The following is a 15,736-nucleotide window of genomic DNA, read 5'->3' as shown; positions in this document are numbered from 1 at the left end:
ATTTTAAAAAAATACTCCCTTCATCTCAAGAAAAAAGTCTATTTTACAATTAGTTCACTTTTATTTTTAAATTTTTTTACTGTAATAAGGTGGACTCGACAACGAACAATGCTATTCCATCTTTCACACAATTGACAATTTTTTTTAATTTCCGTGTCATTTCTAAAATCTCTAATTTTATGGAACGGGTAATATATATTGCAAGAGTCGTTACTACGCGGAATCGAACTATAAATAATGAATTGAGTTGGGCCCAGATTTGACCCACTATCTGGCCCGAAAATCAATTCGTTTCCATAAATGCCCAATAAAATCAGAGCAGGGCCGGCCCACAATTTCCATGTGATTACTCAAAATAACCCAACCAGGTTTAATCGCAGCCGTCGATCGGCGATGGAGAATTCCGACGTGCTCAGCTCGTCGACGGCGTGGAACGATTTCCTCGAGCGCCATCGAAAGGTGCTGTTGTACACACTCGCACAGACTCTTTTACCGTTGATTGATTGTTTAATTTGAGGCATTTCGAATTTAGGAATTTCCTTTCTTTTGTGTCAATTACTGTTACCTGGATCTTTTCATTTGTGTATATTCGTTGATTTTGGCAGAATTGATGATGAGAATGTTCTGTTTCAATGATTTTGCACTTTTTTGAAAAAAAATTATGTGAGTTGAAATTTTGTTGTTCATCAGTTTTCTGCTGCGAAGGCCTATGCAATGTGATTTTTAAAGTCTTATATTTACATTAATTTGTATTTGTATTATATTTTTATTTCTAGATGTGTAACTTAGTTGCTAGTTTACCTCCATAGAAAATGCAATAGCTTAATTAGTCATTTTCCTTGAATTTCTAAAATTAGTTCTTGAGCTGGTCTATTATATGGATTTGTGAGCTGAAACATTCGTGGATTTATAGGATCGTTTTTTAACAACACTCCAGATGCGGAAAGGGACTGTGTAGCTGTGCTGGATTTCCTTGGCAATATGGAAGCAGCCTCATTCCCTTTGGGCTTGATCTTCAGAGGAGATGGACAGTGAGTATTTTTTCTATCATTGTTATGAGGTTGCTTGTAACATGTGAACTTCTTTTCTATCTTTTTTTTTAATTATTTGAAGATTTATCTGATGGTGTGTTTAAGATTTATCATATTGAAGTGATCAAATGCAAGTTTCTCTTGAGAGTATTATTTCTAGACTGTCATTAGAGCAATAATGGAGTAGTTCTAATATTTGGCTGATTTGTTTGAATTAGTTTAAAACATAAATAATGGATAAGTTGAGCTAAAAATGGAGTTAGAAGATATCAAAGGAGTGTTACATTAGGTAGCAAGAACCAATGAGGAATGAAGAATTAACTGTGAACTCGTTTTAGAAGTGGATCGATCCTCTCGATATGTCTCGCGAAGATATAAGGAAAAATAAGGCAAAGGGCAGTTTGGTCAATTCACGTATTCTGTGAGGGGGAAGAATAAGAAAAGAAGATAAAAGAGTAGAAAAGTACAAAAATCTTCTAAAATGAAAAGTTCGCGTGCCGTGTTCCCATATTCTGAAAGAGGTGCGAATTGGATCTCAGATACTGAAAGACTTCCAATTTAATCTCAAACACTGAAATCTCTCGTGTTGGATGGTTGCAATGGTTTGGAGCCCATATCGGTGCTGGTCGGCCTACTTTGAGTTGGGGTGGGCTTGGCACGGTGGAGGTGAGTTGGGCGAGCTGTGGGTCTTTGTTGGGCTTGTGGATGTCGAGGGTTCTTCATGGGCTGATGTAGTGGGCTGGGCTTGTGCCGTTGATGAAGCTGCTGGAACTCTGGTGTCCTTATGACTTTGTTTTTGAGAAGTTCATTTGATAGATTTGTTTGCATGCTTTAAAAACAAAATTAGAAGTTTGATGATGGTGACCTGCGTCGTTCGCCCCGTTGATCACGTAATACAATACATAGACTTCTTGACAGTCATGTTTTAGGGACAGTCAGAAAGTGATACACTAGTCTCCTTCGCATAGTTGTCAATAGAAATTTTGTACTTTTACGCAGTCATGTTGTAGAAAATGTGTGGCTAACAACCATTTAGTAATTAAATATCTCTTACTCCAGAAACAATAAGATATTTTGCTGAGATCATTCGAAATACACATTTAATAGTATCAGCAAGCAATAATCTGACTAAACACGATTAGTGTTCATGATAGTTATCATAAAATGATAAAATACTTTTTTAAGGTAGAAAGGAAATTATTATTATGGTGACGAACATGGACAGCCGAAAGTGGAAAGACCAGCCACAATGCCACATTACTTAGTGGTAATATATTCGGCATGTATATTTGGACAAATATATATACTACCTTTGTCCCACTTAAAGTGAAGCATTTCTTGTTAAACACGAGAGTTTATATAGTGTTATTTTATGGGAGTTAGGTGGAGAAAAAATGAAGTACAGGTAGTTATTTTTTATTTTAAGTAACGTTTCAGTTTGAATCAGGGACGGGGCCGACTTACAAATTCTTGGCCTAGAGAAGCTATAATTTTTGTTTTTCAACTGCTCTCAATGGTTTATTTTTTCTATGTTCTGTTCTCTAAAGGGAGGCAAAAAAAAATTTCATGTTTATATTTTCTAGGGCTCTGACCCCTTATATCTTCTAAGGGGAGCAATTACATTTTATATTTTTAAATATAGGGATCAATAGGGATCAATTTAATGCTTACTAAATACTTTATTAAAATAATGCTCCATCCTTCTCATTCTAAGTTCAGCATTTATAATTGGCACAAATTTTTATGCAATTGTTTTTTTGAGTTGTTTGGATAAAGAATAAAGTAGAGAAGATAATGTTTCCATTTTAGGAAATATGTCAAATAGATAGGGCTATCAATGTGTCATTTAAATTGAGGGGGGAATTTGCCCCTTCTCACTATACATTGGCTCTGTCATTGGTTTGAATGAGATGTCCCAAAAAATAAAAATAGTCACTTTAAGTGGGACGAATGGATTATTTCATAGAAGAAAGTCCGAATAAATTTAGAGTGAATACATCAATGTATTTATCTTCCATTTTGTACATTTAATGGACACCACATGTATATATATACAGTTCTTTTATTTTTTTTGTTGCATTAATATTTGAAACTAAAATAGAAATGTGACAAGCTGAGTTGATGAAGACGATCACATCTTTTGCCCAGTTGATCACGTAATACAATACATATATACAGTTCTTTTATTTTTTTGTTGCATTAATATTTGAAACTAAAATAGAAATGTGACAAGCTGAGTTGACAAAGACGATCACATCTTTTGCCCAGTTGATCACGTAATACAATACATATAGACATCTTGATAGCGTGGAACTTGTTTCCTTTAGTTTATTTCCTAGCTACAGACAATGACACACAAAGTATCATTCGCATAATTCTTGTCGAAAAAATGTGGTAAGAAGAATTTGAGGTCGCGACGACAACCAACATCGCTTGCAAATTAATTGCATCGTCTACTTTTTGACCAAGTCTTGTGAGTTGTGAGGTTATAGCCAAGTATATTCATTTTGCACCAATTTGTGTCTACATAAAGAGAGCAACCCAATTGAAAATAAGTACAGTAGCAAATTAGTAATGGAGACTTCTATCTTTTCCTTTCTTCTTTCAATCTTGTTATTAAATGGCTTTGCCCTCTCCTTGGATTCAATCACAGATAAAAATGCACTCGTTTCCTTCAAAAACTCCATCACTTCCGACCCTTATGCTATTTTGAGCCACAATTGGTCCCAAAATACATCAGTTTGTAATTGGATTGGTGTGTCGTGCGGCCTCAAACACAGCCGTGTCACTGCTCTCAATCTCTCTCGATACGATTTTGCTGGATTTGTTGCTCCACACCTCGGAAACCTAACGTTTCTCAGATATTTGGACATCAGTTCCAATAGTTTCACGGGGATCTTACCCTTTGAGCTCTCTAAACTGCGTCGTTTGAAGGTGATGAATATGGGAATGAATTCATTCACTGGAGGAATACCAACATGGTTGGGCAGTTTACCTCAACTGAAAAAACTCTATTTGTACAACAACAATTTCTTAGGTACAATTCCTGCGACTTTGTTTAACAATTCCAAGCTCCAGATGTTACAAATAATAAACTTGAACTATAACCAGTTGAGTGGGTCCATACCACATGTCATTTTTAATGTGTCTTCCCTTAGAGAAATTAGTATTAGAAATAATAGTCTATCAGGTTGGCTACCTAGTGATATGTGCGATACTCTTCCAAATATCAAAGCACTTGACATTTTGGCCAACCAACTTTCTGGAGAAATTCCACCGAACATATGGAAATGTAGAGAGCTTGTGCTGCTGGAATTATCCATCAATCATTTCAATGGAAAAATCCCAAGTGAAATTGGAAGTTTGAGTGTGCTTAGAGAGTTGTGGCTCGGCTACAACGATTTCAGAGGTATATGATGCATCTCCTTTTAATTAGCTACAAATATGTGATTTCTATATTGTATATTGATGCTATAAAAAATCATTTCAACTTGCACATGAGACATGCAACTCTTTCTGCTCAGTTACCACGGAGAGACATTTGCATGAATGAGAGATAACAATAATGGTGGAAGGTCAAAATATTTAGTTCTTCTTTACACACGTTGAGGTAGTCATTTTGTTACCATCTAGTATGATTTAAAAGATGGTTTTCAAGAAATAAATGATTATCTAATTAAATCTGGTTTTTCAATAAATAAATGATTTAAAAGATGGTATCAAACACATGCTATGCTCATATCTTAACTATAGTGTTAAAAGACATCCTCTCATGATATATTTCTACTTGTAAAAATGCAGGAAAAATCCCTGAAGAAATAGGAAATCTTTCACAGTTAGAGGTGTTAAGCATCTCATCCTCCTCTCTGACTGAAAATATTCCATCTTCAGTGTTCAACATATCTTCCTTGAAATACATGGACCTCTCTAACAACAGTTTGTCTGGAAATATCCCAACTTTTCACATTCTACCTAAGTTGGAGGAATTATATCTGCTTCATAACAACTTACAAGGTATGTCCATAATTTCAAATATCCTCTATGGCAAAATTAAACCATTAAAGCAACAGCTTAATAACACTTGGTTTTTTGGACATGTCTACTATGGGGTGATAACAAACTATCAGATTGGCTCCCAAGTGATATATGCATCAACATGCCCAACATCAAAATACTTTTTCTCAGCGGAAATCAACTTGAAGGCCAGATTCCACCAAATATATGGAAATGCACACATCTTGAAAGGTTGGCACTATCCTTCAACAATTTTAGTGGCAACTTCCCATTTGAAATCGGAAAATTAAGCATGCTTAGGGAGTTGTATATGGGCTTCAACGATTTTCGAGGTATATATATGCATCCCTTTTTATTTTCAAATCTGATTTTACATTGAAACTTGTACATTGATATAGGGGTGGGGAAAAACTGAAATATCAATCCTATCGTACTGAAAAAAAATACTGAAAATACTAAATTTTTAGTCTACTGTGATTTTCGGTACGGTATAATACCTTACCAAAAGATTTAGGTAAGGTAACGATATAAATTTTCGTAAACTGTGATATGTCGAAATTCGGTATGTACTGTTAATTACGCTGTATTTCAAAAATATGGCTAAAATATAATTATAATTATATATTAAATATATTTTGTAAATTTATATATATACTCCCTCCGTCCACGAAAAATAGACAAGTTTTGCCATTTCGGTCCGTCCAAAAAAATAGACTAAAGTTCAAAAAGGAAAGTTTTCAACTAATACGAACCCTACACATCATTCTAAATGTGGAACCCACAATCCACTAACACTTATTTCACAACATTTTCCCTCCCTCTCTCTTACTTTTCCTATCTCTCTCTTACTTTACCAATAATACATTAAAACCCGTGTCATTCACAATCTTGTCTATTTTTTTTAGACAGAGGGAGTAATATCTAATGTGAAATATAAATTTAATTATATATATAATATATTTTTTTATTATAAAATCTAAATACTCACCTAACAACACTGCAGATATTGTCATGAAATCTTAATTGGTTTCAAATTGATAACAAATCAATAGTTTTGGTAATTTACATGCGATCATAAAGTCGGGTATGCAAAACTAGAAATTGGCGAAATATACCTGATATAGTTGGAAATTTTCAAAATATTTTTTCGATAAATTTTTGGTGGAAGTGTAAATTCCACTTCGATCCGCCGCTTCTGATCATTGTATAATTTTGTTGCTCTGATGGTACACAAATAACACAATTTTAGAAGCCTCTCTCTAATTAGAAATATATTCAAGGGTGCAAGCCATCACAAGATAATTGATTAATCATTATTTATCTTCTTTATAAATAATACAGAGTGCCCCAATATATTTACTCTGCTATCTTCCATGTGTAAGGATTTTTTTTTCCTTTTATTTTCTAACTAGCAAACCTAGTTGTGAGATGCGCCACAATAACCTCTTACAGTTTTGGTTTTTAGTCACTCCCCAAAAAACTTCATAGTAATAATGTTTAGAAAATATTTAAATATTATTTTCAACTCTTTTTGTTTACCGATATGAGATAAGGTTGCACTCCAACGCTTATATACAGATCCCTCCTTTTTCTTATCAGTTAAGGATAATATATACTCTCTCAATCTTATTATGTGAGTCGTTTCTTTTTTAGTAAAATCAACACCTTTAGTATTTCTTACTTTATGCTCCTCAGTTCTCTACTTTATTCTCTCTTAACTTAACTAACTAAACATCATTTTCTTAAATCTTGTGCCCAAAAGAAATGACTCACTTATAGTGGAACTGAAAAAGTAATATTATATAGAACTATAAGTTATAAGTTTATCATGTGGATGATTACAACTCTCAATCAATGCAACTTCAAATTTTGAAAAATATGCTTATTCAATCATAGCAGTTATTTTTAGGGGTATGTAAAGTTTTAATGAAAGCTTATCCAAACTGTTGTGTCAAAAGGAACCCTATCATGGTTGACAGTGAAGCATCCTCTCATGATATCTTCCTGTTTCTGAAAATGCAGGAATCATCCCTGAAGAAATAGGGAATCTTTCACGGTTAGAGAGGTTAAGTATCCCAGCCTCTTCTCTGACCGGAAACATTCCATCTTCAGTGTTCAGCATATCATCGTTGAAAATCCTGGACCTATCTAATAACAGTCTGTCTGGAAATATGCCAACTTCTCTCAATCTGCCTATGTTAGAGGGGTTATATCTTTATAATAACAACTTACAAGGTATCTATGTCTCTAATTTCAAATATCTTCTATGTCAAAAATCACTATTAAGTATTAAAGAAACAGCTTAATAACCATTGGTTTTTTCGAGATGATGTCTACTTTGAGGTATAATACTGATATTGGGAGTGATAATGAACTATCAGATTTGTTCCCAAGGGATATATGTAGCAATATGCCCAACATCAAGATACTTTATCTCTACGGGAATCAACTTGAAGGCCAGATTCCGCCAAATATATGGAAATGCACACATCTTGAGGTCTTGGCATTATCAGGCAACCATTTCAGTGGTAACATCCCATTTGAAATCGGAAAATTGAGCATGCTTAGGGAGTTGTATTTGGGCTTCAACGATTTTCAAGGTATTTATATACATCTCTTTGGTCGTCCAATTATAAGTGAGTTATTTCCTTGTTTTAGTAAAAAGCTACACTACTAATCTTTCTTACTTTATTCTCCCTTTCTTTAAGCTCTCCTCAATTCTGTACTTTATGATCCCTTGTACTTGATTCTCTCTTCACTTAACTTACTAAACATCATTGTTTTTAAATCCCGTACCCAAAAGATTTGACTCACTTATAGTGGGACAGAGGGAGTAATAAAATAAAGAACATATATGATACACCTCTTGTCCATCGCAACTTTTGAAATTTGGAAAAATATGCTTATTCAATTATTGCAGTAATTCTTATCAATTTAAGATGTGTAAAGCATCAATGAAGGCTTAACTGAACTGTTGTGATAAAAAGCCACCCTCTCATGATATCTTTCTACTACCAAACATGCAGGAATCATCCCTGCAGAAATAGGGAATCTTTCACGGTTAGAGAAGTTAAGTATCCCAGACTCCACTCTGACAGGAATATTTCCATCTTCAGTGTTGAACATATCTTCATTGAAATCCATGGGCTTCTCTAACAACAGTTTGTCTGGAAATATCCCAAGTGATATGTGTGATAGTATCCCAAATATCGAAGCACTTGATCTTTCGGGCAACCAACTTTCTGGTGAAATTCCACCAAACATATGGGAATGCAGACACCTTCAGCAGCTGGCATTATCTGTTAATCATTTCAATGGAAAAATCCCAAGTGAAATTGGACGTTTGAGTATGCTTAGAGAGTTGTACCTGGGCGTTAATGATTTCAGAGGTATTATGCATATGCATCTCTTTTTAATTAGCTACATATATGTGATTTCTATATTATATATCATTGCTATAAAAAATCATTTCAACTTGCACATAAGACTTGCAACTCTTTGTACTATGTTAACATGGAGAGACACTTGCATGAATGAGAGATAATAATAATAATGGAGGAATGGTCATTATCAAAATATACATTCCCTCCGTCCCACAATAAGAGTATTTTTTCCATTTTGGTCTGTCTCATAATAAGAGTCCACCACTTTCACTTTTACTATAAATGGAAGTAGGTCTCACATTCCACTAACTTAATACTCTCACACTTTAACTTTTACTATATATACAGGTGAGGCTCGTAATCCACTAACTATTTCCACCATTTTACTATACATTTCTTAAAACTCATGCTATGTCAACTATGGACTCATATTCCGGGACGGAGAGAGTAGTTCTTTTTTACACGTGTGTTGAGAAATTCGTTTTGTTACCAGCTATTATGATTTAAAATATGGTTTTGAAAAAATAAATGATTATCTAATTAAACCAGGTTTATGTATCAAACACATACTAAGCTAATATCCAAACTGTTGTATTAAAAGGCATCCTCTCATGTTATCTTTCTACTTGTAAAAATGTAGGAATAATCCCTGAAGAAATAGGGAATCTTTCACAGTTAGAGAGGTTAAGTATCCCAGCCTCCTCTCTGACCGGAAACATTCCATCTTCAGTGTTCAACATATCGTCGTTGAAATTCCTGGACCTATCTAATAACAGTCTGTCTGGAAATATGCCAACTTCTCTCAATCTGCCTATGTTAGAGGGGTTATATCTTTTTAATAACAACTTACAAGGTATGTCTGTCTCTAATTTCAAATATCTTCTATGTCAAAAATCACCATTAAAGAAGCAGCTTAATAACCATTGGTTTTTTTGACATGTCTACTTTGAGGTATAATACTGATATTGGGATTAATAATGAACTATCAGATTTGTTCCCAAGTGATATATGCAGCAATATGCCCAACATCAAGATACTTTCTCTCTACGGGAATCAACTTGAAGGCCAGATTCCGCCGAATATATGGAAATGCACACTTCTTGAGTACTTGGCATTATCAGGAAACCATTTCAATGGTAACATCCCATTTGAAATCGGAAAATTGAGCAATCTTAGGGAGTTGTATATGGGCTTGAATGATTTTCAAGGTATATATACACATCTCTTTGGCTGTCCCATTATAAGTGAGTCATTTCCTTGTTTTAGTAAAATGCAATACCTTTAATCTTTCTTACTGTATTCTCTCTTAGTTTAAACGCTCCTCAATTCTCTACTTTATGATCTCTTCTACTTTACAAAAATGAGGCTCATATTTCATTAACTTTGTCTATCATATGTCTTTACTTTTTCTTAAAACCCATAGGAGTCAACTATGGACTCCTATTCTGGGACCGAGGGGGTAGGGTTATTCTTTTTAAAAAATGTGTTGAGAAAGTCATTTTGTTACCAGCTAGGATCTAAAGATGGTTTTGAAGAAATATATGATTATCTAATTATACCACGTTGCTGTATCAAACACATGCTAAGCTCATATACAGATTGTTGTGTTAAAAGGCATCCTCTAATGATATCTTTCTACTTCCGAAAATGCAGGAATAATCCCTGAAGAAATAGGGAATCTTTCACAGTTAGAGAAGTTAAGTATCCAAGACTCCTCTCTGACCGGTAATATTCCATCTTCAGTGTTCAACATATCTTCATTGAAATTCATGGACCTTTCTAACAATAGTTTGCCTGGAAATATCCCAACTTTTCACGATCTTCCTAAGTTAGAGGAATTATATCTGTTTCATAACAACTTAGAAGGTACTTTTATAATTTGAAATATCCGATACACTCCCTTCGTTCACAAAATATCTTCCATGAGAAACAAAACTATTTAGCACTTTGTTTCTTCTACTTTGTCTAATTTGTGGTACAGTACTCATACATGGAAAAAACATCAAAAGTAGTTTTAAAATAAAATGTGAGTGAAACGTGGGGTCCATTACCAAAAGTAGTTAAAAGTAAAAAGAGACAGATAATCGTGGATGGACGAAAAAGAAAAGTTAGGAGAGTTAATTGTGTACGGAGTGAGTGTGATTTTATAGCAGTATTTATTTTGGAGAATAATTTACAGCTTTCCTCGTATCAGAAATTGCATATAATTCTTGTGATGATCAATGGTAGAATTTCGCCGATACATTAAATAACACGATTTCAGGAGGAATTCCAGCAGAAATTGGGAAGCTTACACAACTAGAGGTATTGGACCTTATAAATACCTCTCTAACTGGAAATATCCCAGCTTCCGTTTTCAACATTTCTTCTTTGACAGAACTGGAACTGAGCTACAACAGCTTATCTGGTAATTATCAACTTTCCTGAAAACATAGATGCTCTATATGCTCACTAAGCTTTCATAGTTTTGTGTGTAGTTTAAATTATGATTTGTTTCTTACAATTAAATTCAACTGATGAAGATAATTTTGCGACTTTATAAAAGTATGATGTAAACTAGAAGGTATACTGATGATTTAGTAGGTATATGATCATTTTTATCGTTATATAAGATTGAGAAAAGATCAATTTTGGTCCTAAACATATGACCAAAATACGAATTTAGTCCAAAACATTCATTTTTTGAAAAACAGGTCCATAACAAATGAAAATGTCGACAAAGTAGTCCTTTTTTTTACGGTTCCGTCAAAAAACTAACTGTCATCGGTAATTGCACAGCGGCATGACCGTTAGTTTTTTGACGGAACCGTCAAACAAGGACCACTTCAACAAGAATTTCATTTTTATGGACCTGTTTTTCAAAAAGTGAATGTTTTGGACCAAATTCGTATTTTGGTCATATGTTTAGGACCAAAATTGACCTTTACTCTATAACATCATATTGTGTAAAGAAAGTTCAACGTATACTTTGATGGCCTTAACAGATTAATAAATTATACACAGAAGCTAATTTATGACTTTGTTTTGGCCAATATGTTCTTCAATCATTTTCTTATGAGATAAGTATTCTTTTTTATGTGAAACTAAGGAGAACATAACAGCATTGTTAAGTTTTCCATATTCAGTCTTGAAGAATCTTTCATTGAATGAGTTTTCAGGTACTCTTCCTTCCAATATGGGGACCTCACTTCCCAATCTCGAATTTCTTTATTTGGCTCACAACAAACTCGATGGTCCAATTCCAAGCTCTATCAACAATGCTTCCAAACTTACCAGGTTGGACATGGGAAACAACTTCTTCACTGGCTTTATTCCAGACTTTGGAAATTTGAAACACCTACAAGGTATATTTCTCGGGGGAAATCATTTGAGTGGAGCTCAAGAGACATTTCTCTCTTCGTTAACTAATTGTCGAGATTTGAAGTACTTGGAAACATTAGAAAATTCACTGAATGGTATCCTACCTGCTTCAATTGGTAATTTATCCTCTTCTCTTCAAGAATTGTCGGTAGGAAACAACAACATCTTTGGTGTCATTCCTTCTCAAGTTGGAAATTTAAGTAGTTTGCTGTCTTTAAATCTTGGAGGGAATCAATTGCGTGGACCCATTCCACCATCAATTGGGAATTTGAAGAAGCTCCAAAGAATGTATCTTTTTGGTAATAAGTTGGGAGGGTCTATCCCTGATGACATTTGTCAAATGAATAATTTGGGGGACTTGTACCTTAATCAAAACTTGTTTATTGGTTCAATACCAGAATGTTTGGGTGAAGTCAAATCCTTGAGAGTGATCTACTTAGGCTACAACCAGTTGAATTCCACCATCCCTTCCAACTTTTGGAATCTTACAGACCTCTTGGCTTTTAGCTTGACCTCAAATTATTTGAGCGGTCAATTGTCATCTCAACTTGGACATTTAAAGTCAATTGACAATCTAGACTTATCTTTTAATCAATTTTCAGGTGTTATCCCTATCTCAATTGATGGTTGCCAGTCATTGGAATATCTCTCCTTATCAAAAAATTTGTTAGTGGGATCTATTCCCCAATCCTTGGGAAATGTTAGAAATTTGATAACATTGGATTTGTCTTACAATAACCTTTCCGGATCTATACCCAAGTCATTAGAAGACCTTCATTTTCTTCAGTATTTCAATGTTTCCAACAACAAATTGGTTGGGGAAATTCCAGACAAGGGCTTTTTTGGTAACTTGAATGATAAGTCTTTTTCCAACAACCTTGCCCTTTGTGGTCCAATAAGATTTAAAGTTCCACTCTGCACAGAAAATCATCATAGATCAAGAAGCTTGATGAAATTTATAGTACCTTCAGTGCTATTAGCTGTGACTGTGGTGATTGTCATCCTCGTGTTTATAAAGAAATTTAAACCGAAGAAATCACCAATGCCCAGTGACATTGCGCCGATGACTGGATATAGAAGAGTTTCTTACATAGAGCTAGAGCATGGAACAAGTTGTTTTAGTGAGAGCAACCTTCTTGGAAGAGGAAGTTTTGGTTTGGTATTTGAAGCAACGCTTTCTGATGGGTTGAAAGTTGCAGTAAAAGTTTTCAACTTGCAATTACAAGGTGCTGAAAGGAGCTTTGATACTGAAACTGAGATACTTGGGAGCATTCGACACAGAAACATAGTTCGAGTTATTGGATGTTGCAGTAGCCCAGACTTTAGAGCTCTGGTTCTCACATACATGCCAAATGGGAGCTTGGATAAATGGTTATATTCCAATGTGCATTGTCTAGGTCTTATACAGAGACTGAAGATAGCAATTGACGTTGCGGCAGCCTTGGAATATCTTCACCATGGTCATACATTCCCAGTTGTCCATCGTGATGTAAAGCCAAGCAATGTTTTGCTCGATCAAGACATGGTCGCTCATCTTGGTGATTTTGGCATTGGGAAGCTTTTTGATGATGGAGAAGTTGTCGTCCAAACACGAACATTGGCAACCATCGGTTATGCAGCACCAGGTGATGCATAGTGCTAAACTTTCCATCTTCAATTATATTATCGTTTTTTTCTTTTTGAAATATCAATGTTTAATATGATACTCATGATGCATGTTGTGCGGTTAGAGTTGGGAATGGAAGGGAAAGTGTCCACACATGGAGATGTGTACAGTTTCGGGATAATGTTGCTCGAGATGTTTACAGGGAAGAAGCCAACAGATGGTATGTTTGATGGGGAAATGAGGTTGAAAGAGTGGGTAAGTGAAGCACTGCAAGAAAAATCAGTTCCTCTTGCACCCACTTTGCTATCTAGTGAAGATCAACTTTTCTGTGCAAAGGAGCAATGTGTGTTGTTAATTTTTGAGCTAGCTATGAAATGTTTAGCCACTGCACCTCGTGAAAGAATAAACATGATTGAAGCAGTGACTACTCTCCAGAGGATCTTTGCAACAATGGTAACAAAGAGGCATAGTCCACCATATGTTTTTTCTATTAGTATTCACAATAATGGGTTATGATGCTTGTAACATAGTGTGTGCACTCTTAATTTGTCTATAGCGAACTCATATTGTGTAAAGACTACGTAGAGAAGTTTAGGTTGGATACTGTTATTGTACAGTGAATTGCAGAGCTTATTAGTGGTTTGAGTGAGGAGTTGCAATCCTTTGTTGGGATGTGCAAACCTCTACTGCACTATATATTTGTACAGTTTTCAACTACTTTGAGTTATTAAAGTGAGTCTATATGTTTAATAAATTGTATTTTGAGTGGAGAAAGGTGTTCAATATATATGAATGGAGTACATTTCTTGAACAGCAATCTTGTCATATTTTTCTATTCCACTTAAAGTGGAGCATTTCTTGTTTGGTTGAATTTTATGCGGTGTTCTTCAATGTGTTGAATATAAAGAGAATAAATTAGGAAAAGTGATTGTTCCTATTTTAAGAAATGTGTCACTTCAATCGAAACATTCCAAAAAAGAAAACGAGTCATTTTAAGGGGATAAAGTGAATATTATACGATCATTGTAAACTAATCATCCTAAGGAAATGGTGGTTGAATTTTACGTGGTGTTATGTGAATATAAAGAGAATAAATTAGGAAAAGTGATGTTCCTATTTTTTTAAGAAATGTGTCACTTCAATCGAAATATTCCAAAAAGGAAATGAGTCATTTTAAGGAGACAAAGTGAATATTAATTATCATTATAAACTAATCATCCTAAGCAAATGGCCCCTCTTTACCGATGTTTGTAAGCTTGCTGCTTACAAACATTAATATATTATAACTTTGGTATTTTATCGCGAAATAGCAAAGAAATAATTTTTCATATTCGTATCAAACAACAAAAGACACGATCTGGTCAAATTTTCTAAACCCAATGAGTAACATCATACTCTCTCCGTTCCATAATAATGGAGGGATTCCTTTCGGCACGGGGATTAAGAAAAATTATGTTAGGTGAGTTAAGTAAAAGGATAATAAAGTGGAAAATGAAAAATATAGAGAGATGAAGAGAGAGAAAAGTAAGACAGAGTAAAGTAGGTGTGGAAAAACGTATTGACTTTTACTAAAAAGGGAAATGACTCTATTACTATGGAACGTACCAAAATGGCAAAATGACTCTATTACTATGGAACGGAGAGAGTATGTAATTTTAGGTACTTCGAAGAAGTGTGTAAAGATCACACAAGTTCAATAAAATGTTTTCAGTATTACAACTTTTCTGCAAGAATACATCTCCTTTGATTCATGTAGTTGTCCTTGGGGTCTATGATTTATCGTCAACTCATAGAAAGCATTGGTGTTTGTTGTCACTAGACAAAATAGGATCTTAATATTTAAAAGTGTTAGTTGAGTCGTTTCGTTTGGAAACATGATTTAAGAAATTGATGTTTAAATGTGTACGTGGAAATAGAATAAAAGAGAGAATAAAGTTTTTTTGCCAGAAAAAAAAAGAGGAAGACTCAACTACATTGGAACAAAGAAAGTAATTTAATTTCATGGACAGGAGAAGTATGTTATGACCAAGTTATAATTTCCTCCATTCCAGGAGATGTAAAAGCTGACGATCAGCTTCAAGAGAATGTATGGCCTTGGTTTTTTGTATACTATAGACGACCCATTTAATAACTCGGTTGGGTTAGATTTTTCAATGTTTTTTTATTAATTTATAAAAGCAAAAAAATCAATATTAGTTATATACTCCCTCCATCCGCGAATAGGAGTCTACGAAATCACCGTAAAACCATGGTTAAAGAAAGTCATGTTACCAGTAGGAATTTCTGTTGTCATTGTGTTGATTGTAATGCTTGTTCTCATGTGGATGTGCAAGCGGAAAAAA

The 15,736-nt window shown here is 34.4% G+C and overlaps 1 protein-coding gene across 6 annotated transcripts; it reads left to right on the top strand.

The window, feature by feature from the left end:
- The first annotated feature begins 324 nt into the window (after positions 1-324).
- LOC125205418 (uncharacterized) lies at positions 325-14,211 on the top strand. Of its 6 annotated transcripts, none has more exons than XM_048104334.2 (14): positions 325-459; positions 914-1,031; positions 4,267-4,440; positions 4,833-5,045; positions 5,159-5,377; positions 7,068-7,280; positions 7,427-7,645; positions 8,072-8,434; positions 9,069-9,281; positions 9,418-9,636; positions 10,082-10,153; positions 10,692-10,835; positions 11,587-13,413; positions 13,519-14,211. In XM_048104334.2, exons 2-14 carry the CDS (start codon positions 1,025-1,027, stop codon positions 13,908-13,910), a joined length of 4,275 nt encoding a protein of 1,424 aa, XP_047960291.1. In that variant the 5' UTR covers positions 325-459; positions 914-1,024; the 3' UTR covers positions 13,911-14,211. The 6 variants fall into 6 exon arrangements, with proteins under 6 accessions (XP_047960291.1, XP_088916575.1, XP_047960293.1 ...); XM_089060449.1 differs by having other exon boundaries at positions 1,370-4,440; XM_048104336.2 differs by lacking the exon at positions 4,267-4,440.
- The last annotated feature ends 1,525 nt before the right edge of the window (positions 14,212-15,736 follow it).

The sequence above is a fragment of the Salvia hispanica genome, chromosome 6 (genome assembly GCF_029641045.1).
Source record: "Salvia hispanica isolate PSC_SH4W2 chromosome 6, Shi_PSC_v1, whole genome shotgun sequence".
In the NCBI taxonomy this organism is placed as follows: Eukaryota; Viridiplantae; Streptophyta; class Magnoliopsida; order Lamiales; family Lamiaceae; genus Salvia; species Salvia hispanica.
Note: the sequence above shows the minus strand (reverse complement) of the source record. Positions and strands in the feature narration are given on the sequence as shown.